Source organism: Rhynchophorus ferrugineus, unplaced genomic scaffold, assembly GCF_030347505.1.
Source record: "Rhynchophorus ferrugineus isolate W39M unplaced genomic scaffold, kcgeb_rfMv2 rfM9, whole genome shotgun sequence".
NCBI lineage: Eukaryota > Metazoa > Arthropoda > Insecta > Coleoptera > Curculionidae > Rhynchophorus > Rhynchophorus ferrugineus.
In genome coordinates, this window is record NW_027472588.1 from 37,225,666 (window position 1) to 37,247,291 (window position 21,626).

Consider the following 21,626-nt stretch of genomic DNA (forward strand, 5'->3'; position numbering starts at 1 on the left):
TATAGACGGGTATCATACTATAACCGGCTTCTGAAATGCGTAGTATTTTTTCTTTGAACTTTTTGTCTGATCTACATATTATTTTTTCGATGGTCTTTTTGAAGGACGTACATATTATTTATTTATTCCACATATACTAAATATCACAAAAAGGGAACAGGTCTTCTATATTATATCATAAAGAATATTGTTAATTATTGGAATACTTTTAATAATGATCTTCAATAATTTCTTTCTGGTTTATATATCATTTAATACACTGCATATATCCTAGCAGGAAAAGAAACAGTACTTGGGACATTTTCTGACGACACACTTATCATGGATATATCTCTAAGGCTGTAGAAAATGTACAAATATCGCTCAACAAGATCTACAAATGGACGAGAGATTGTTGGACTACAAGAGAGACTGGTTGTAAATTATGCGTTGCGGCGAAATGACCAAAATCTATTTATGAACTTATAGGGTGTAAATATCGGGTTGCACTAAAATATTAAACCAGGCAGTAACCCAAAGTATCCAAAACATTGTTCTACGATTAATTACCAATATTTACAGCTACGTAAACAATGAAGAGTTGCACGATGACCTCGAAATTAAATCGATACACGAAGTGATACAAAATTTCCCCTTAAAACATGAATTAGGGTTGCTAAATCACAGCAACCAATGTTGTCAGGTATGTAAAGTGATCATGTTATGTATTAATTTCTTTGTTTTTCTCGATATGAAGGTCGATTTTGTTAGTTATGAATATCAAAAGCACAAAAGTACAATGTATCAAAAATCAGTAAAGACACCAGCTTAGAGCAAAGGAAAAGATTAATGTTCTGGTCTGCACTTTACAGCGTTCAACTCGGAATTTTCTTGCCAGTTTCAGCGCTATCGTCGGTTCTTTGCTGCATTTTATCGCCGTTATATACTATTTTAATCCAATAGAACGCATAATTTATTAGCTTCGTGCACTTATCTATATAGTTATGATCGATGAAGGTCTGCGCTTAATATCAAATGTCAATTTTGTTGCTGCCGACATATTTCCCCTTTTAATGTATGCGTATAATGATTATTAATGAATCAGGTTCGCTGTTGTGTCTTTCTGTTGTAATCGTTACGTGCTTTATAGGGTGAATAATGCATAAATATGAAATAATCAAAAAACAACGTTTATACCACATACTGATGAAGGTCTATTTTGTTTGGTGTCAGTTTTTTCTCGCTGCATATCAGTTATAATTTTTGAAAAGTTATTAAACAAAAAAAATAATTTTTTTACTTAAAAAACTCTTTTATTTTACGGAAAAAAGCAACCTGTTGAACGGAAATACAAAACGACACTGATGGTCCGTTAGAAAACTCGTCTCACCGTTCACCATTCAGGTAGTTTCTTAAAGTATAACGTGGGGAAAAAGAACCGCTACCATTTTGATTGCCTATAACTTTGCTCAAAGAAAAGATAAATAAGTTGGTTTTTCACAGAAAGTTTATTTGGTATTTACATTTTTTTCTCGTTATAATTGAAAAATTATATCGGCTAAATGGTGACCGCGATTCGCTATGGAACTTTCGGCTCTTTTTAAGGCATTTTTCATGACATCTTGCAACATCTGAGGCTGATTTTTTTCAATTTCGTGACGAATAATGTCTTTAAGATATTGAAACGTTTGGGGCTTATTTACATAAATTTTTGATTTTGAAAAACCCCATAAGAAAAATTCTGCTGCTAAATCTGAAGATCTGGCTGGCCATGCGATATCGCCACTTCGTGAAATTAGTCTTCGTGAAAATGTCTTTGTACCGTTCAGCAGTAACAGTAACTGAAACTTGGTCATTTTCAAAAATATAGGGACCAATGATGTTTCCACCATACAGTTGTTTTTAGTGGATGCAATTATGTTTCAACAATTAATTGAGGATTTTGTGTTCCCCAAAGCCGACTGTTCTGTTTATTCATGTGGCTACTGAGAAGGAAATGGGCTTCATCTCTCATTATCAATTTAGACAACAAATCTTCAATTTCACCAGACAGCCTTAGGATTGTATTACTATACTCTACTCGTTGATCAGAATCTCTCGGTAGCAATTTTTGGGCTAATTTAATTTTGTACGGAAACATTTTCAAATCAGTTTTCAAAATTTGCCGTAAACTACGTGCAGAAATGTCTGCTTTCGTACCGTACTGTCGAAAAATGAAATGAAATATTTCTAAAAATTAAATATTATCAATAATAAGCACGGGAGCGGAAAAATCTGGAAAGAAATTTGCCTAAAAAATTAATTGTTCTGAATAAAAGTACAAGAACAAAATAAAATATGTTTAATTTTTTTTTTCAATAATAGTTCAAGAGCTGAAAAATATGTAAACTTTATAGTTATATAGTTATATATCTTTCTAGATTATAATAATTATTTTACTTATTTTGTTCCATTACTGGTTATTATAAAAAATATTCTCAAAGTAATATGTCAAAATCATTTGTTGTCTAATATGAGAATGACTATTTCATTAACGAATTACGCTTAAAATTCAGCTTTCACCAGAAGCAAACTTTCTTATGGGATATTATTACGTTATTGTTCTTAATATAGTAGCAATTTTAATATCGTTCCACTTTGTGAGCTGGATCTCTTGCTACAATAAATTGTTTACAATAGACTTCCTATGCATATATCAAACAAATAAAGCAACCTTCGTATGTCGTTTAATTTACATAAATTATTATTTGAAAATATAATGTAAATGTGTTATTTAATAGTCAGGGAAATTGACAGGGTACTAATTTTTTTTCACGAGTTAATAATAGAGTTATCGAGTTTTATTGTAACACTATAAAACAATAGATAGAGATAATGAAATAATGAACTGATTAGATATAAAATAGTGTGTTTTAACTAAATTTATTAACTTTTTTTATTTTGACATACATCTTGACGTGATGTCATGTTACCTTCTTCATTTATTAATTAATTTTGGTAGTTTTTCGTATATGGTTCATATTTTTGTCTTATTCTTTTTTTTTAAATATAGGGGTTTATCTGGACTGGACTTACAGTTTAACGCGGGCTCCGAACCACAGTCCTCGGCATCAAGCCTACCGACTGGCGAGTGACTTAGAAATCATCCCAGAAGACATCCGGTCTTACACAGCCTGGTTACTGGCGTGACTGGGATCATTTTCCTTGCGGATTTTGCACTCTTGCCGAAGACAATCACAAACATAAATTTACGACCACGCCCCAGCAGAATTGGAACCCGCAACTATTTGAATAGCTGGTGGACCGTCCTGTCACTTTTACCACTGCGCCACCAAGTCGACTTATTCTTTTATTTCTTCTTTTCCAATTGTTATGTAAACAAACATTTCACTATCATAGACGTAAATCTTCAATATTTTTGAGAATTTTAAGAGCTATGGCTTGAGTATGTGATAGCTGGGTCCCTTACGAACAGTGTGGCATAGTTAGTGTGGCAAGTGCCGGCCGCCGTAGCGCAACGTATTATAATTCTTCTTTTAGTGTGGGAAAGCTTTAAAAAGACGGACATTTTTCCGCTTTTGCGAAATCAGTTTGATAGTGAGTGCCTAAATAGGGCTGCCGTATTTAAATGGGTCAAAGCAGTCAATGATGGCCGCGAAACCGTCGAGAATGAGCCGCTCAATCGTCGATCGCGAGCCAGCATCCCAACAGACAACATTCGCCGCGTAGAACAACTCATTTTGGAGGACCGTAGGAAGTCCCGAATGTTCGAGACATTTCGGCTGAGCTCGCATCAGTATTGGTAGTGTAAAGTCTATCTGTTAGTAGTGTATGTATGTATCATCTATGAACATGTTTTTTAACGCGAATTTTGAGTATAGACGAAGCATGGGTATACTATTACACTCCCGAAAGAAAGATGTTGTCTAAAGACTGGCGGAGGAAGAAGGAGGAAGGGGCGCAAGTCAAAGCGAAGATAATCAGGTTCGCGGGTAAGGTTCTGTGTACGGTTCTCCGGGACCGGCGGGGCATGCTGTACGTTGATTTCCTGCGCAACCAACGTACCGCTAATGCTCCATACCACTCTAACTTTCTAAAAATACACGTGAAACCCTCTTATCGCTTGAAACGGAGGATCATTCCAGTAGGAAGTGCGATTCTTCTCCAGGATAACGCGCGTTTCACGCTGGATACAATATCGGAATTAGGGGTGGAAGTTCTGGAACACCCCCACCTATAGTCCGGATTTATCACATTGCGACTATCATATGTTTGGACCACTGAAAAAAGCTCTCGGATGTCAAAGATTCAACACTGACGACGAAGTAGAGGATGCGCATATGACTGTCCAAGTTGTCCAAGGAATTCTTCGATACCGGCATCAAAAAACTTCCGGAAAGATGGACAAAATGCTAGACTAGGGAAATACCTAGAAAAACTGTCAATTTTTTAAATTTTTTCAATAGTATATAAACGTGTCAGGCGAGTATTTGTCTCGATCATATTTGAACCACCCTCGTATATACAGGGGATAAACAAAATAATATGAACATCTAGGCAATATTTATTTATTAATAACTAGCGACCCGCCCCGGCTTCGCACGGGTGCAATACTGATACTAAATTAAATACACTACAGAAAAAATATGAACGTTGTATATAAAAACATAGCGGCCCGCTCCGACTTGGCACGGGCATAAAATATATATGCCTATGTCACTCAATGAAAACATGATTAAAATCGATCCAGTATTTTTGGTTCATTCATTGCTGCCCTTGGCTTGCACGCATTAAATTTGGAGTAAAACAATTCCTCTTCCCCTATACTTACTATGAAGATTTCCTGCTATCTTTGGAATATCTAAATTCATACAATTTTTATTACATTACACATTTTTAAACGCAAATTTTAAATTTGTAATATCTCCGAAAATATTTGTTTAAGTTACACGCTGTAAGGAACCATATTGATTTATATTAATTGCACACTGTATTTAGGTACTTAATTCGATAAGGATTAATGCCGTATTGCTTAAAATAGCTTCGTAAATAAGCCATTTTCTCACGTGAAAAGTAAACAATAAAAATGGTTAATGTGGGTTATCCCTAAAAGATAAACATATACCATCGCGGACTTTTTTGAAGACCTTTTTATGGTGTACAATACTGTAGTACATTAATTTGATCTAACTCGTAGGGTTAGGCAGCGTTTTTGCTAATTGCTAAATAAGACTAAAAAAATAGGTTAATTTACGACATCACGTTAGAAACCTCTAAAATTAGCAATGTTGCCTTAGTATATTATGCATGTATTATACATATAAACATTCCTCTTGAATCACTCTATCTATTGAAAAAAACCGCATCAAAATCCGTTGCGTAGTTTTAAAGATTTAAGCGCACATAGGGATATAGGGACAGAAAAGGCGACTTTGTTTTATACTATGTAGTGATGTTTTGAGCCACTTGCTCTTACAACAGCTGCAATTCTTGTCTATGTAGTCTCGTTTCCGTTCTTGTACCAACACATCAGACAGTTACTTGAATGATGTTGGAAAGGGAAATATGCTCTTCTGTTTTAAAACTCATGCCGTAACGGTTTAGTTATATTGAGACCTGGCGATTGTGATGGCCAGGAAAGATGTTTGATCATATTTTGATGCTCGTCAAACCAAGATTGAACCTTTTTTGCTGTGTGTATGGACGCATTGTCATCTTGGCATACGACAGTGTTTGGAAGCAATATGCCAGTCATAGTAAGATCTTCATCATTGAGGGTGTTGGGATATTCATTCACAGTAATCTGTCTGTCTGAGTGTTGAGTTCTGCTGTCAATTTTGCCGATGAAGTTTTGTGCTGCCTGGCCATAATCCTTTTGCATTTTTGTCAGTCTCTCTCAGGCAACTTTGGGTTTTGCGATTTTTATTATGATTATTGCTATTTGATTAGTAACTAAATTTAATGTATTGTATTATATAAAAATTACTTAATGATATACGAGTATGTTATGTCCAGTAGAATTATGATGTCAAATATTTCGACCTAAGCTCGTAAGCTTTATTAATATTTCAACCAGAATGACAGTATGTAGACGTAAGTTGGAGCTTTATAAAATCAGATTTCACACGGGCATTGCTTGTGCCGGACGTCTCGAATGCCTTTATGGTATTTCAGGTCGTTTGTTTGTTTTAAAATGGTTAGTAATGCTTTTAAAACCGGTTAGTAAATCTCGCAAGAGCAGCCTAGATGCGGTAAGTATCCTCTCGGCCGGGGACAATGAAGAAATTTACAATTACCATTTCTGTAGTTGCGATATTTACGTTTTAGGAGCGTAAATAATTTGCGCGTTTCGTACATGCGAATAAATAATCCATCTCGCTTGCTGTTAAAGTTAAATGTTTGCTTCCTTATTCGTTTTATTAATATCACATGTAAATTAAGCGTAGTTTACTGATAGAATAATTGCCGTTGAGAATCATGAAAATGCTACAAATAAACCATGATAATCATCCTGTTAGGTCTGTTAATGGTGAGGATTCACGTGATCAAACAATTTCGTATTTCAAAAACGTAAACAACGCATATAACAGGATTAAAAGAGCGTAATGCAATGTTTTTTGCTGTAACTGAAGCCACTTGTGAAGAATGGTTTCAATGTTTCAAAGAGCATTTTGAAGTAAAAGAATATTTCTTTGTTGAACTTCAGTAGCTGCAAAGATATGTTGATAAAGAAATGTAAGCAGCCCAACATGAGAAATTTTTTTCGTCATCTAATGATGATCTTGTATATCTTTCATCAAATATATCTATTTCTGCAAGTCTCTGAAGCTCTGAGAGCCAGTTATTTAGGGAATTATCCTATTAAACTTCTAATGCCTTCTATCACGTTCTTTCTTAAAGCACGAGACTGCATTAGTTTAAAGTTTGTTTGTATAGGCCTCAATATCTGTCAAGTAACTAGTATATTTTCTTGAATCTTAACATACATAATTGTTTTAAGTATGTGACACTATCTTGCCGTCATCTAATTCTGATCTTATGTAAATTTATTTTTTAATGGTCATAGACCTTTCGGTTTCCTGGTTTAAGGACAAATAATCTGTGAAACTCCTCAAGGGCCTCAGACCGCCCTTATGTAAAAATGACAAGTTTTTTGAATGATATTTGTTAATAATGTGAAAGATTATATAGCTTCTGATCAAATAGACATTCTCTGCATGTCTCTAAAGCTCTGATAACCAACTATTTATGAAATTATCGTGGCCGAACTCTTCTTAAGGCAGTCTCATCTCAATAGTTTAATATTTGTTTGGTTAAGTTTTAATATCTATTAAGTAACTAATACAATTTCTTGACTCCTTGAATCTTAAAAATAATTAAATTTTGAGCGTGTCTATAGAATTTTAATAATTATTTGTTATTAAATTGAGATCACTGGTTAAACTAGCAACAGTATACTACAGATTAAATATAAATTCTTGGTATAAGGTGATGGGTGAGAAACTGATATAGAAATAAGTTCATCCTGAACGAGTCTCAAGTAATTAATAGCTCCTTAATTAATTCCAGGCTGGCTTAACAGCCTAAGTACGACACTTAGTTCTGGTCCATTAAAAAATCCGAAACATCTGGCTATTAATCTCTGGGAATATTAATAAATTAACAAATGGTACCTTGCTTTAAAAAAATAATAAGAGAAAGAACTGTTATATCTCTATCTTAGAAATATAACAGTTAATCGATCCCTTTTAGATTTGTGCTTGGCTGGTAAAAGGTTCGTTATTTCTAGTGTTGGGAACTATCGACTGTTTAATAATTTACTACTTTTTACTACTGACTGTTTCAGTCGACTGTTTTCAGTCGCTATTTTAGGTCCGACTGATTTTGTTATGAATTACTATCGACTGTTTCAGTCGTGTACTTTTAGTTACTATTTTTGGTTCTACTAGTTTCATTCGACTGATTTTTAATGTTCTGGCTCTGTCATCCTAGCCGCGACCTTGACAAAAATGTACCCAATTTATGCTTAGATAGATTTATATATAATATATGTATAGTTTTATGAGTTCTTTGCTTGTAAATAACAATATATTGTATATTAATATAGTAGCATTTTGGAACGTTATTTGTCAAGTTTGTTAAGGTAATACGATAAAAATATTAAAATTGTGAATGATAAATAGTAAAATACTTTTGACTGTTACTCTCCCGATATTTATTAAAAAATATTTCTGTTCAATAATAAGTAAAGGATTTACTTTATTTTAAAAAGCTCTAGTAGTTATTGTGCGATCGTTTTTAATTATGCCACGAATTAGTGTTATTTAGGGTTATTGTACATATTTTATTGTATATATTATTTTAAAATAGCAATTAACATATTAACACACGATGAAACATTTGTGGGGTGCTCCATAGAAAAATTCCATTCTTTTTTACAGATCCACAGAACATTCAAATATAAAATTAATTCTACTTCGTTTGAAATGAAATTATAATTGTATGATAATAGTATTCAGTAATTATTTTTTTCGTTGTTTCGACTATTTTCAGTCGATAGTTCCCAACGCTAGTTATTTCCATCTTTTCGAATATTGATTTATAATTAAATTACAGAGAATCTTTGGTCACATTTTTTGCTTGAACTAATTCATACTATTGGACAACATACAGAATGTTTTTAGTTCAAATTATTTACTACATATATATTGTTAATAATAATTTTCAATCTTATTTTAAACGAATTTTGAAAGCATAAAAATATGACATGTCATTATGTCTTTAAATATAAAACCATTAAATATAAAGTTAAAATATTGGATTTATCTCGGGTTTAGATTTTATGGTGAATTCAACATTAATGTTATATATTATATGGAATATGTCTAATTTTATTAGTACTGCACTATAAATAAGTATATTATGGAGTTTGTATATATGCATAACTAAATCATTTTTAATAATCTGACTTATGAACTTTATCTGTTTTATGGGTCATCTTGGGTGAAATTCGAAAACGAAAAAAAAATTAAGTCTTCACATTTGCAGACAGGTCTTTCTTGTATCTGTCAGCTTAGCGCGTACACTGCCATGTTTATTTCTTAATTTCTTTTGTATGGCCATTTAAAACTCGCTTTAGCATAGCCATGGCGGACGGTGAGATAAAACGGCCCAACGTGAAGCAAACTAGAGGCCCTGAAACGGATGGTACCTGTATTTATGACGTTTTTGTTTTTCTTTTTGCTGGCTATAACACGGCGTATAATTAAAATAATCGTAAATTTTCACCTCTTTCTTCGTAACCTGTTACAACGATTATATTGAATGGAGTGTTATGGTTTATGAACTGCCTATACATAGGTATATATAAGTTACGTTTTATGGAAGGGTTTTAACCAAAGAATACTATTTTTGTACTTAAGAACTGATTTATTCAAGGAAAGAAAAGACAACTGATGGAGCTTATTTTGGAAACCGTTTCATCTGGTTGGGCGATACAAAGTGACACCGACCGTAAAAACAGACCAACCCGTCTCACAGGCAGTTAGAAAACAGAAGGTCGGATAGTCTGGGCCGTATTCCATAACACCTCCATCCTAAAGTAACGGCCATAGGGATGTAGGTTAATTGTTGTTGAGTATCAATTGTACCTTCATACCTTCATACGCTAGTTTGGTTTTGAAGATTTTCGAAACTACATTGTTTAAACCCAAATTGCTATCTCCGAGCCTTTCTGGATTTGGGAATGCCAATCGAACCATCGGTCGAATTGGAGGCCTAGGTAAGTTGTCCAGCCACGGAGTTATTGCGGTGTTGATCTTAAGTTGCGAGACGCGAAGTGCGCAATGCTTCTTATGGAAAATGATGGTTGAGCTTTCAGGGGGTTGAATAGCAACCTCCGGAATTTGAACCATTTGACCGTATGATCGAGCTGCTTCTGTAAACGTTCAAGAATTGTAACTTCGAACCTGGCGGCCGTGAAAAAAGCAGTGTCGTCAGCATAAAACACGACGACAATATGCTGTTTTCTCGGCAGATCTGAAATAAAGAGGTTAAATAAGGCTGAGGCCTGCGGGAAACCTTGAGGTACGCCAGCATCGATTAGTTTTCGACTGGAAAGTGTTTTCTTGATCTTGACCTGGAAAGATCTGCCCGATAGGTAGGGCTTGATGACAGCAGTTGGGTCTTCTGGAGACCTAACCTGGGAGGCTTAACCGCACGCATTTTGCGATCAAACCGTCATGCCAGACGTTGTCAAAGGTTGTGATTGGGTCCAGAAGAACTGCTCCGAGCTTTTTACGTTGGTAATGAGCGTGATGGATGTGTGCGGCCAGATGGGTAGCCTGATGGACGGATGAGTGGTGAGCGCGAAAGCCGAGTTGTTCATCAGGAATGATGTTGTTTTCATTTGTAAAAGAATTGAGTTCAGTATTGCCCTCTCCGCAAACTTCGAAATGGCACTGAGAATGATGATGGGCCTGTAGTCAGATGGAAATCATTTTGCTCCTTTCTTGGGAACAATAAAGAGGGAATAAAAAATTTTAACTTTGATATATTCCTATACGTAATAAAATCAGTTCATAAATTCATTTCGATACTAAATAATAGTCATTATTTTATGATCCACAATATTGAATAAACCATATAGTCTATAGTATCACAGTTGAAATGTTATTGTAGGGTTATATATTCTATAGGAATATATAGACAAATACTCAAATATTATTAAATATTAGAGACACGTACAAGTAAAAAATAAAGGACACATTGATATTGTTCTTTGTGAATATCAAGTGATAATTTAAGGAAAGATAAGGTAAAGGAAAACCTCAAAATATATCTTAGCAAATAAAAGTTATTTCTATATGCATATGAGGCAAAAAGAATTTGGCTTATTCACTTCAGCGCTACAAAAATTATGAGAGAAACTCATTCTTAAATAGAACCTTAAACATTTAAATCCTTAAATGTTATTGTCCTTTTTAGTTTGACAGTTACGTATTCACTTGGTGTTTGTAAAGAGAGTCTACCTTAGCAGTATATCCAATTGAGATATTTTAGGCGGTAAAAAAACATACTAAATTATAATTAGAAAAAAATATAATATAATTAGAAAATAATATAATATATTAAGGTATAGGTACCATTAGCACATTTCCTATCATAAACATATGAAGGTTCTTTTGTTAATTGTTGATTTTGGTAATATTTAAATCGATTTTCATTTTACATTTTCGGCAAAAACTTGAAATGAAGAACTATGGCAGAGCTTCCGAATTCTTTAACTTTAAATTTCTTAGTACTCACACTTGAAATCAGACTGAACATCTAACAAATATACTGGTTACTCGGAAGATGCTCGCAAACAGAACTAAGTTCACAGAAATTTGTTTGTTAGTCAGTTATAAAGACTATTTGAATTTATGAGGTGCAAATATGGGGTTACACTAAAACATAAAACTGACTAGAAATCCTACGCTGCCAAAACAAAATTCTTCGTTTAATTACTAATGCTTATCAGTACGTACTAACAAAAATCTGCAGGATTAGCTTGAAATATAATGGAGCTACGAAGTTATCCAAGATTTCATCTTGAAACATAAAATAAAGTCACTAAATCACAGCAACATGGGAATAATACAACACGCAGGAAATCAGAAGACTGTCTTAAGTTTTAGCATTAACCTTAATATGGGAAGTACATACGGATGTATTTATCCTACGCTAGTATTGCTTGTGTTGATGCAAGTACAACAGAACAATTGTAATAATTTAATTTGTATATTACAACTATACCAAGCATATCTAACGTAAGCAATTACTCACAGAAGCACCTTGTTATAATAAATGTTCATAATAACGTTTATATCCAATCATCATATACAAAATTATTATCATCTTTATTAAGAATGTTTATAAACATCTTTGTTATTGTTTAATTTAACTCATCACAGACAAGGCTAATAAATTTAAGCGATTTCATCATAGCCCGTTATGTCCGATTATCAAATTGGCCATATATTATACTTTTTTATTAACAAACTTCATTGCGAAAATTGCCAAATGCTGGGGCCCGCGACGATCTGCGTAATTTAAAAAAATGCGGACGACTCTTGTTTGGCGTTGTTTTGGTGCATCATCCAACCGCTCGATTTATCATTCCGCAGCCGCTGATGGAATAAATTAATAATAATGGACTTATAACGTTCTAAATATGGCGCTATATAATTTTTAAATGAATTAAGCGCGACGCTTTATTCGATCACTGGCTTGTTCGGTCTCTGAACCGATGGAAGAGCTTTTTAAAATCGTTGGGAGGGACTAAAAATAAAACGCCACATCACAATAAACAATAGTACGAAATCGAACGCGTTGGATCTTAATTAATTATCTTCTGAACACATGAATACTGAAATGTTGTTCGTTAGTCTCGTTAAAATTCGAAAACGACCGATTTCTCCAGTTTTGGTTTTTAAATATTTGTGGAAGTCCAGGGAAGGTTTATATGATGAAAAAATATGAAATAATTGTGACGAAAATAGTACAAAAATCATTTCTGTTATCTGTATGTATATCATGCCAAGTGTCATGGTCACTGTCATTAATAGTTTCATTGTTACAAAGAATCGATATTGTTCTTGATTTATATATATCCATATCCAGTCCATCCACCATATTTTCATAAAGACTTGATATTATCTAGTATTATTTACAAAAAGTCTAGAAACCATATTTGTATATGATGTGATTCATTCATTTCAAAGCAAAATCTTCACACGAACGAAGTCTCTGAAAGAAGCTAAACATCATTATTTTTGCCTTGCTTCATTCACTCTTCCACCTTCATAGTAGTAGTTATTAGATCATCAGGGTGTGATTGACGATTAATGTTATATCTTTTATTTAACGGATGCAGGTCAACTCTTATTAATTTTATCTTTTCAAAGTATCCCCTCCACATTTCTTGCATCTTGCAACAATCTTATTCAGTTACTTCTCTCATTCTAATTTCGCTTTCTTTAGATTTTAATTAATTATTTTTAACAAACACTTCACCCATGAAAGAAAAATTAAACTGCTTATCGCTAATTGTCTAATTTTTATCATTTATTCGAAATTTTGCTACACTTTTTGATAGACAACCCCATTAATTGACTACTGAACTAACTATCCAGCTTTTAGTTGACGTCTTGTACATTTACTAGCCGAAACGAAAGCTCAATATTACCTCTAATTAATTTGTATATTATTTCACTGATAAAAATAACAACTTGCACTCCAATAAATCATTTACTGTTTCCTTTTTCACCTTCTAACTATTAGTTTAGAAGATTTAAAGTTAAGTAAGTTAAACAGAAAAGAGTTAATAAAGAAAGACAGAAAATAAACTTAAATGGTAAATAAAAAGAATATATTTAATAAGACCACGTTAAATTAAAAAGATAGGTTGGAAACTGGACTAGAAATATAAAGGAAATGTATTGGTTAATGAAAGAAAATCTTAATTATCCGCAAATAACAGGTTGATGTTGTATAAGAAGGTTCTAAAAGCGTTATGGACCCTCATATGTACTAAGATATATAGAAATATATAGAAATGATTCTTTGTATCGATACCTTCAGGTACCGACTGTTATTCTGAAAATCAAGAGAATCCCAAATGAACATGAGGAGAGACTTCACCCTCATGTTGATAGTGTGTCTTGCAACTCTGAGATAACAGTCTAGCAGGGCTCTTAGATCTTGTAGTGCAGTGAAATTTATTTAATAAAAAAAATAGCAGTACATAAACGTTATTATTATGACAGGGCAATTGAAATGTCCCCGGCCTGACTAGAATTAAATCCATACATTTTTCAGTTAGTTCTAACCATCAAAAGGTGCGTGTATAAATTAGAGAGCAGTCGGATCATTAGTTTGTGAATTATAGCATTTTGAGTGAAGCAACTCGCGTGTTGATAAAATATTGCTTTTTGAAGAGAAAAAATACAGTTGGAGCAAAAACTCGACTTGCTGCCGACATTCCGGACATTGATCCAGGAAGATCAACCATCAAGGATTGGTATGCTAAGTTTAGACGTGGTGAAATGAGCACCGAAGACGTTAAACGCAGTGGACGCCCAAAAGAGGTTGTTACCGACGAAACCTTTTAAAAAATCCACAAAATCATTTTGATGAACACTCTAAAGATATAAACTAAACGTGTAAATCATATAATTCACGAATATTTGGGTATGAGAAAGCTCTGTGTAAACTGGGTGCCGTGCAAGCTCACTTTTGACCAAAAACAACGACGAGTTGGTAATTCGGAGCAGCGTTTGGTGATGATCAAGCGTAATAAACCCAAGTTTTCGCGTCGATTTGTGACAGTGTATGAAACATAGCTCCATCATTTCACTCCGAAATCCAATCAACAGTCATCCGTGTAGACAGCACACGATGAACCCGCTCCCAAGCGTTGGAAAACGCAACAGTCGGCTAGCAAGGTTATGACATTTGTATTTTAGGATGCGCATGGAACAATTTTCATTGACTACCTTGAAAAAGGAAGGACCATCAACAGCGACTATTATATAGCGTTATTGGACCGTTTGAAGGGCGAAATCGCCAAAAAACGGCCGCATTTTAAGAAAAAGAAAGTGCTGCTTCACCAAGACAATGCACCGTGTCACAGGTCAGTGAAAACGATGGCAAAAAAACCATGAATTGAGCTTCGAATTGCTTCCTCATCCACCGTATTCTCCAGATCTGCCCCAAACGACTATTTCCTATTCTCAGATCCCAAAAGAATGTTCGCTGGGAAGAAATTTTCATCGAATGAAGAGGTGATCGCCGAAACTGAGGCCTATTTTGAAGCAAAGGATAAATCGTTGGAGGATCGCTATAATCAATGTATCACCCTTGAAGGGAATTATGTTGAATACAAAAACTAATTTTGCCAAAAAATGTGTTTTACTATGGTAGGCCGGGGACTTTTTAATTGATCTGTTAAATACAATGTAAAAACTGATGGTTTCTCCTAGAAACTTGTAGTTTTATAGTTATTTTAAGAAATAAAAACCGTTAAACTGAAATACTTAATATTCCAAACATATACTGGTATAAGGTTTCTCAACAAATAAACAAATATTAAAACAATCTCAAATTTATATGAATAAAACTACAATATTTCATGTTTATTCAACACCTGTTGGGTTTCTTTATTACTAGTTAAATATTGTTCTAATTAAATACACTTTTGTTACTTTATATATTGTATTTATACTCATATACTCACTTGAATCCTTGTTTATAATTATAAACATTTACTCATGAATTTTTATTTTTGTTTACAGATTTTAAAATAAAATCGTTTTGGCTATGGAAATGAAACCGTTTGGAGTCGTGACATCACTTTAATATCCGTTTTTTAATAGTAATTCAACAAGAGGTTGCCAATATATCGGGCTTTTTTATTTATAGTCGAACAAACATTGGTGATTCTGGAAAATTTTAAGATTGATTGCCTATAAATATTTACATATTATTATTTATAGTAAAATATTGCGTCGTTACGTATAAGTTTTTGCAGTCATTTTAATGTTAAAAAATACCTTCATTGTTCTTATTTTTCTGTTTTTTAGTATTAAATTATATTAACTGGAATATAAGTGTAGTAACATATTAAGATTGCCGGCTTGGTTGGCGCAGTGGTAAAGGCGATAGGACGGTCCTCATACTAGTCGCGTTCCGGATTCTGCTGGGGCATGGTCGTAAATTTATGTTTGTGGTTGTTTAAAATTTGTGAATGTTCTAGGCAAGAGTGAAAAATCCGACAAGGAATATGATCCCAGTCACGCCAATAAAAGGCTGGGTAAGACCGGATGTCTTCTTGGACGATTTCTAAGTTGGTCACTCGATAGGCTTACTGCCTAGGACCGTGGTTCGGAGCCCACGTTAAACTGTTGGTCCAGTCCAGATAAACCCATAGTTGGTAAAAGGAGACTTAGGAGGAAGAAAATATAGGAAAAAAACATATTTTAGTGCCTATTTTCCGTTAACATCAGATTAATGCTTGTTATTTTGGGTGCTCTTGAGCTTAGAAACCTTATGTATAGGTACTATTGAAAACACTTAATATCTAACAAAATAACTGTATGAATAATTTTGTAATAACAGTATTCGAAACATTATTATTCATTAAAGATATACATTTACAAAGTAAGTTCTCAAAAAAAACTAAAAACAAAATCGTCTGTATTATAAATAATAACATTTCAAAGTCCAAAAAGATATCGTTATTACATAATTCTCTAAATATCATTCGAACTTTCCCGGGAGATTAGGAAATTCAAAAAATACCACTAAATCAAATCCTTTTAATAGATTAAAGAGAAACAGATTAATATCTGATGAACATATTGAAGGAACTGCACAGAAAAGTTAAAATAATAAAAGAAGAAAATAGAATTGTCATTAAGAAATGCTAGATGGGAATCATATCAGACAGAATTCAATTAAAAGTTAATAAAAATCATTGTAACTAGTCTAAAAAGAGAAACCCGAAGAACGAAAGGAAAATGACATCTGATAGTAGTTAGGGGAGTAGCCAACTAAGAAATAATATAAATAATTAAATTATAATTAGCCCGCTCCAATGTACTAAAATATATTAACCCAGGAGCCGCTGATTATAGAAAACTAGCGACCCGCCCCGGCTTCGCACGGGTGCAATGCTGATACTAAATTAAATACACTACAGAAAAAATATGAACGTTGTATATAAAAACATAGCGGCCCGCTCCGACTTTGCACGGGCATAAAATATATATGCCAATGTCACTCAATGAAAACATGATTAAAATCGATCCAGTATTTTTGGTTCATTCATTACTGCCCTTGGCCTGCACGCATTAAATTTGGAGTAAAACAATTCCTCTTCCCCTATACTTACTATGAAGATTTCCTGCTATCTTTGGAATATCTAAATTCATACAATTTTTATTACATTACACATTTTTAAACGCAAATTTTAAATTTGTAATATCTCCGAAAATATTTGTTTAATTTACATGCTGTAAGGAACCATATTGATCTATATTAATTGCACACTGTATTTAAGGTACTTAATTCGATAAGGATTAATGCCGTATTGCTTAAAATAGCTTCGTAAATAAGCCATTTTCTCACGTAAAAAGTAAACAATAAAAATGGTTAATGTGGGTTATCCCTAAAAGATAAACATATACCATCGCGGACTTTTTTGTAGACCTTTTTATGGTGTACAATACTGTAGTACATTAATTTGATCTAACTCGTAGGGTTAGGCAGCGTTTTTGCTAATTGCTAAATAAGCCTAAAAAAATAGGTTAATTTACGACATCACGTTAGAAACCTCTAAATTTAGCAATGTTGCCTTAGTATATTATGCATGTATTATACATATAAACCTTCCTCTTGAATCACTCTATCTATTGAAAAAAACCGCATCAAAATCCGTTGCGTAGTTTTAAAGATTTAAGCGCACATAGGGATATAGGGACAGAAAAGGCGACTTTGTTTTATACTATGTAATGATACAGTGTTCCTTATGTAGATTCACCGACTCTAAAATCGTAAAAGTATACCCGACCGACCGACCCTTTTATTATGCTCTATATTTCTCGTAAATTGGTTTCACTAACAACACTCGCTATCTTTCAACAGCACGTTTCTTCGAGAATCTACATTTCGCAAATGAAGCATTATTGTCCACTCAAAGAGATTGTCAGAGTTCTTTTTGTCGCTAGGTTGGCATAACTGTCCTCCTTACTGATTGAAGAAAATTGACCGTCATCTGTCATTTAGCCGATTGGTTTTTGTATTGTAGATGGAATTTCAAATTTCCTTTTACTCAACATATGCGATGCATACCAATATTACTCTAATGGTAATGCCTAATTAGGTAATGTAGCTCTATGTGAATGAAAAACGATGCGATACATCATGTATTATGAAGCCTTTAAAGTGAAATAACAATCCTAGTACAACCCTACTGAATTTTTAGAAGATTATAAAGCTTTTATTTTTAAAATAAATATATCTGGATATCATAATATTATATTTGCCGTAAACAAGCAACTCTATATTTGACCAATAAATTATAAATAGCAACACCTCAACAACATCATGTCTATATCCATTCAGCTCTTATATACAATTTATTTTCTATAGGGCATCTGGCGGACTGAACCATGCACCTCAGCAGAATCCTTTTCATCGAGATTACAGGGTACTGAAACCTTAATAGACCGAAAATAAACATGTCTATATAAAGGGGAATAGATTTGCATGGAAACTATACCAGATTCGCCTTTACTTTGCTTGTTTTAATTGTTATATTTTCCTGCATAATAAACAAGACGTTGTTTAGAAATGGTGTTATATTATTTTTAGTTTTTGTGCAAAATTAAATTGATGAGCTTTCAAAAGTTATATTATTTCAACAAATTATTTCACACAATAGAGTAATTTTTCTATCAAAATACATCTATTAGAACAAAGCCAGGCATGAAACATCGTAGATTAAACCCGGTAAGTCACCAACATCAGTTACAAATGACATACAATGAAATTTTTAAGACTGTTAATGATTATTGCTTGTTCGAGGAAATTTGATATTGGGCCACCATGGCGGCAACTTTCCACAAAGCTTTCTCATACCCAAATATTCGTGAATGATATGATTTACACGTTCAGTTGATATCTTTAGAGTGTCTGCTATTTCATTCAGTTTCAATTTACGGTCATTCAAAATCATTTTGTGGATTTTTTTAATGATTTCGTCGGTAACAACCTCTTTTGGGCATCCACTGCGTTCACCGTCTTCGGTGCTCATTTCACCACGCCTAAACTTAGCATACCAATGCTTAATGGTTGATTTTCCTGGAGCAGTGTCCGGAAACAAGGCATCAAGCGAAGTTTTAGCTTCAACTGTATCTTTTCCCTTCAAAAAGCAATATTTTATCAACACGCGAAATCCCTTTTTATCAATTTGTTTTTCACAATAACATAAGTTGCTTTACTCAATATGCTATAATTCACAAACTAATGATCCGACAGCTGTCAAATTTATACGCGCATCTTTTGAGAGTTAGGGCTAACTAAAAAACATATGGATTTAATTCTAGTAGCGCCATATGTGTGTCAGGTCGGGAACTTTTCAATTGACATGTTATACACAAAATTTGGCTTAATACCTACCTAAACCTATTAATCTATTTACAATATTATTTTAACTACTACCAACTTATCACTTTCGGATCACAAATCGATACGAACAACCAATTAAATGTTGAATTTGAATTTGTTCATTTAATTTAGTTAATTTAATTTAGTTTGTTTAGTCTAACCTTAGCATACCAATCCTTGATGGTAGATTTTCCTGGGGCAGTTTCTAGAAACTCGGCATCAAGCCAAATTTTTGCTTCAACTTTATTTTTCCTCCCTTCAAAGAGCAATATTTTGTCAACACGCGAAATTCCTTTTTATACTTTTTTTTTCCCAATAACAAAAGTTGCTTCGCTCAAAATGCTATAATTCACAAACTAATAATCCGACAGCTGTCAAATTTATACACGCATCTTTTGAGGGTTAGGGCTAACTAAAAACATATGGATTTAATTATGGTGGCGCCATCTATGTGCCAGGCCGGGGACTTTTCAATTGGCCTGTTACTTTATTTATTTATTAGGCCTATGAATTAGTTTTAAATGATTGTTTTATAATTAAAGGTTTATTGTGAAAAATCGGGACAACATATTTTATTCAAATTATTGTCCGTCGATAGCTCCTATTTTTTGCCATCTTTCAGGCAGTATACGGATTGGATCTCGAAATAGCGGTGTATCTATTGAAGGTATCCTCGAATTAACCATTTGATTGATATCTTCATAAGCAGTAAAGATCGGCTCAGACAGGTCACGGCTTATATATCGGAGCAAGTAGTAATCAGAAGGAGCAAGGTCTGGAACATAGGACGAGTATGGTAGCATTTCCCATTTTAATGTCTCTATATATTTTTTAACACATTACTTAAAGTATCTCTACCACATTTCTATTTGTACAATAACGGATTATCTTTTAATACTCGATTCTCCATATTTCCTTCAGATGATTTGCTTCTTTACGAATCTGTCAAAACACTACAAGCTGTCAAATTTATATACGCATCTTTTGAGGGTTAGGGGTTAACTAAAAAACATATGGATTTAATTCTAGTAGCGCCATCTGTGTGTCAGGCTGGGGACTTTCCAATTGAAATGTTATACAGAAAATTTAGCTTAATACCTACCTAAACCTATTAATCTATTTACAATATTATTTTAATTACTACCAACTTATCACTTTCGGATCACAAGTCGATATGAGCAACAAATTAAATGCTGAATTTGAATTTGTTCATTTAATTTAGTTTATATGTCACAAAATGATACTATTATTTTTGTATATTATAATTGACCGAGAAATCGTCGAACGTATAATATATTTTGCATATATATATATATATATATATATATATATATATATATATATATATATATATATATATATATACATATAACCTCCTTCTTTTTTGAAGTAACTTAAAAACTAACGAAAATGTTAGTGATATGGTCCCAAAAATTGCGCACAATAGATCTGGCATAATTTAGTGAAAATTATTAAGCGTGTAACCTTCGTTTTTGATTAGTATAGGCGCACGTTTGTGCGCGCTATGTAAACACAGGGAATAGCTTCGAAAATGGAACTGAGACATACCGTCGAGTCTTAGTAGCCGGTCTGTGCTCGAAACGCACATGGGTCCGTCGATTCTTGTTGTTCCTCGGCTCGAGTTCCGTTGAAATCGGTCCGAACAGCGCCCATGGTACCCCGTTCCTCATACCTCTATGTTCTCGAGCATATTAATTTTTCTATCTGAGAACCATCCGACGAATCGCCCTTACGAATTAATACAAATCGCGTTTTCGTTCAATTTGTTTGTGTTTATGTGTTTTATCTGGCATTATAACGGTTTTAAATGAAACAGTGATTTACCCAACGAATGTATCATGATTATTACGAAGACGACTTCGGTTGGCTCAAGTGAATTAGTGTTAAAAATAACAGAGTTTGTATTCAAAGCAATCGCATCGATCATTATTACTCATAATATAAATTAAATATCGATATATTTAAAATTATTGATTTGTTTTATTATATTTTCGTCTAATATATTTTCGTGGTTATATATTCACATTCTACAAAAGAGCAAAGCTCGTAATCATTTAATATTCAGCATATAAATTAATATTAACTTACAAAATGAAAAAGTTGATTGTTTATTTCGTATATATTTCTTAATTTTTTGAATAAAGGTTTATCAGAATTAAAAGTTAATAAAACAGGAAGAGTGTTAGTGTAAATTATGTTAAAATGAAACTCAAAGTAATGAAATAAAATACAAAAATAAGATTTGAAACAATCGTCTTTCGGCTCTAATGTTTTTAAATGTTTAAATTAACAATATGTTTATTAAAAATTAGTTTGATGATGTTTACACACTGTTAGGGGAATTATTGATTTATTTTATTATATTTTCGTCTATTCACATTCTACAAAAGAGCAAAGCTCGTAATCATTTAATATTC

The 21,626-nt window shown here is 33.2% G+C and overlaps 2 protein-coding genes across 18 annotated transcripts in view; one reads left to right on the top strand and one right to left on the bottom strand.

Annotated features, from left to right (window-relative positions):
- Positions 1-21,626, top strand: part of by (focal adhesion protein tensin) — a 449,419-nt gene that overhangs the window by 211,294 nt on the left and 216,499 nt on the right. For 4 of the 17 annotated variants that reach the window (XM_076414754.1, XM_076414764.1, XM_076414769.1 and 1 more), the window contains exon 1: positions 20,769-21,106. The exons of 12 other annotated variants lie outside the window; for them this stretch is intronic. The gene's annotated coding sequence lies outside the window, so the exon portion shown is untranslated. Of the gene's footprint in view, positions 1-20,748; positions 21,107-21,626 lie in introns of those variants that run through there. One more of the 17 variants, XM_076414760.1, reaches the window with a different exon arrangement.
- On the bottom strand, positions 9,406-20,862 carry LOC143202667 (uncharacterized). Its single transcript, XM_076414324.1, has 4 exons — positions 20,796-20,862; positions 19,820-19,963; positions 9,638-9,916; positions 9,406-9,575 (listed from the first exon to the last, which is right to left on the bottom strand). The coding sequence occupies exons 1-4, from the start codon at positions 20,860-20,862 to the stop codon at positions 9,514-9,516; spliced, it is 552 nt and encodes a 183-aa protein (XP_076270439.1). The 3' UTR covers positions 9,406-9,513.

Bases quoted from the DNA above. Each gene is read 5' to 3' on its own strand.
- LOC143202667 (XM_076414324.1), bottom strand. From the start codon at position 20,862: ATGGGCGCTGTTCGGACCGATTTCAACGGAACTCGAGCCGAGGAACAA. The intron at 9,917-19,819 runs GTATACTGCCTG...GAACGTTTACAG, and splicing joins GCTATTTCGAGATCCAATCC to AAGCAGCTCGATCATACGGT. The intron at 9,576-9,637 runs GTATGAAGGTAC...CCGTTACTTTAG, and splicing joins AACCAAACTAGCGTATGAAG to GATGGAGGTGTTATGGAATA.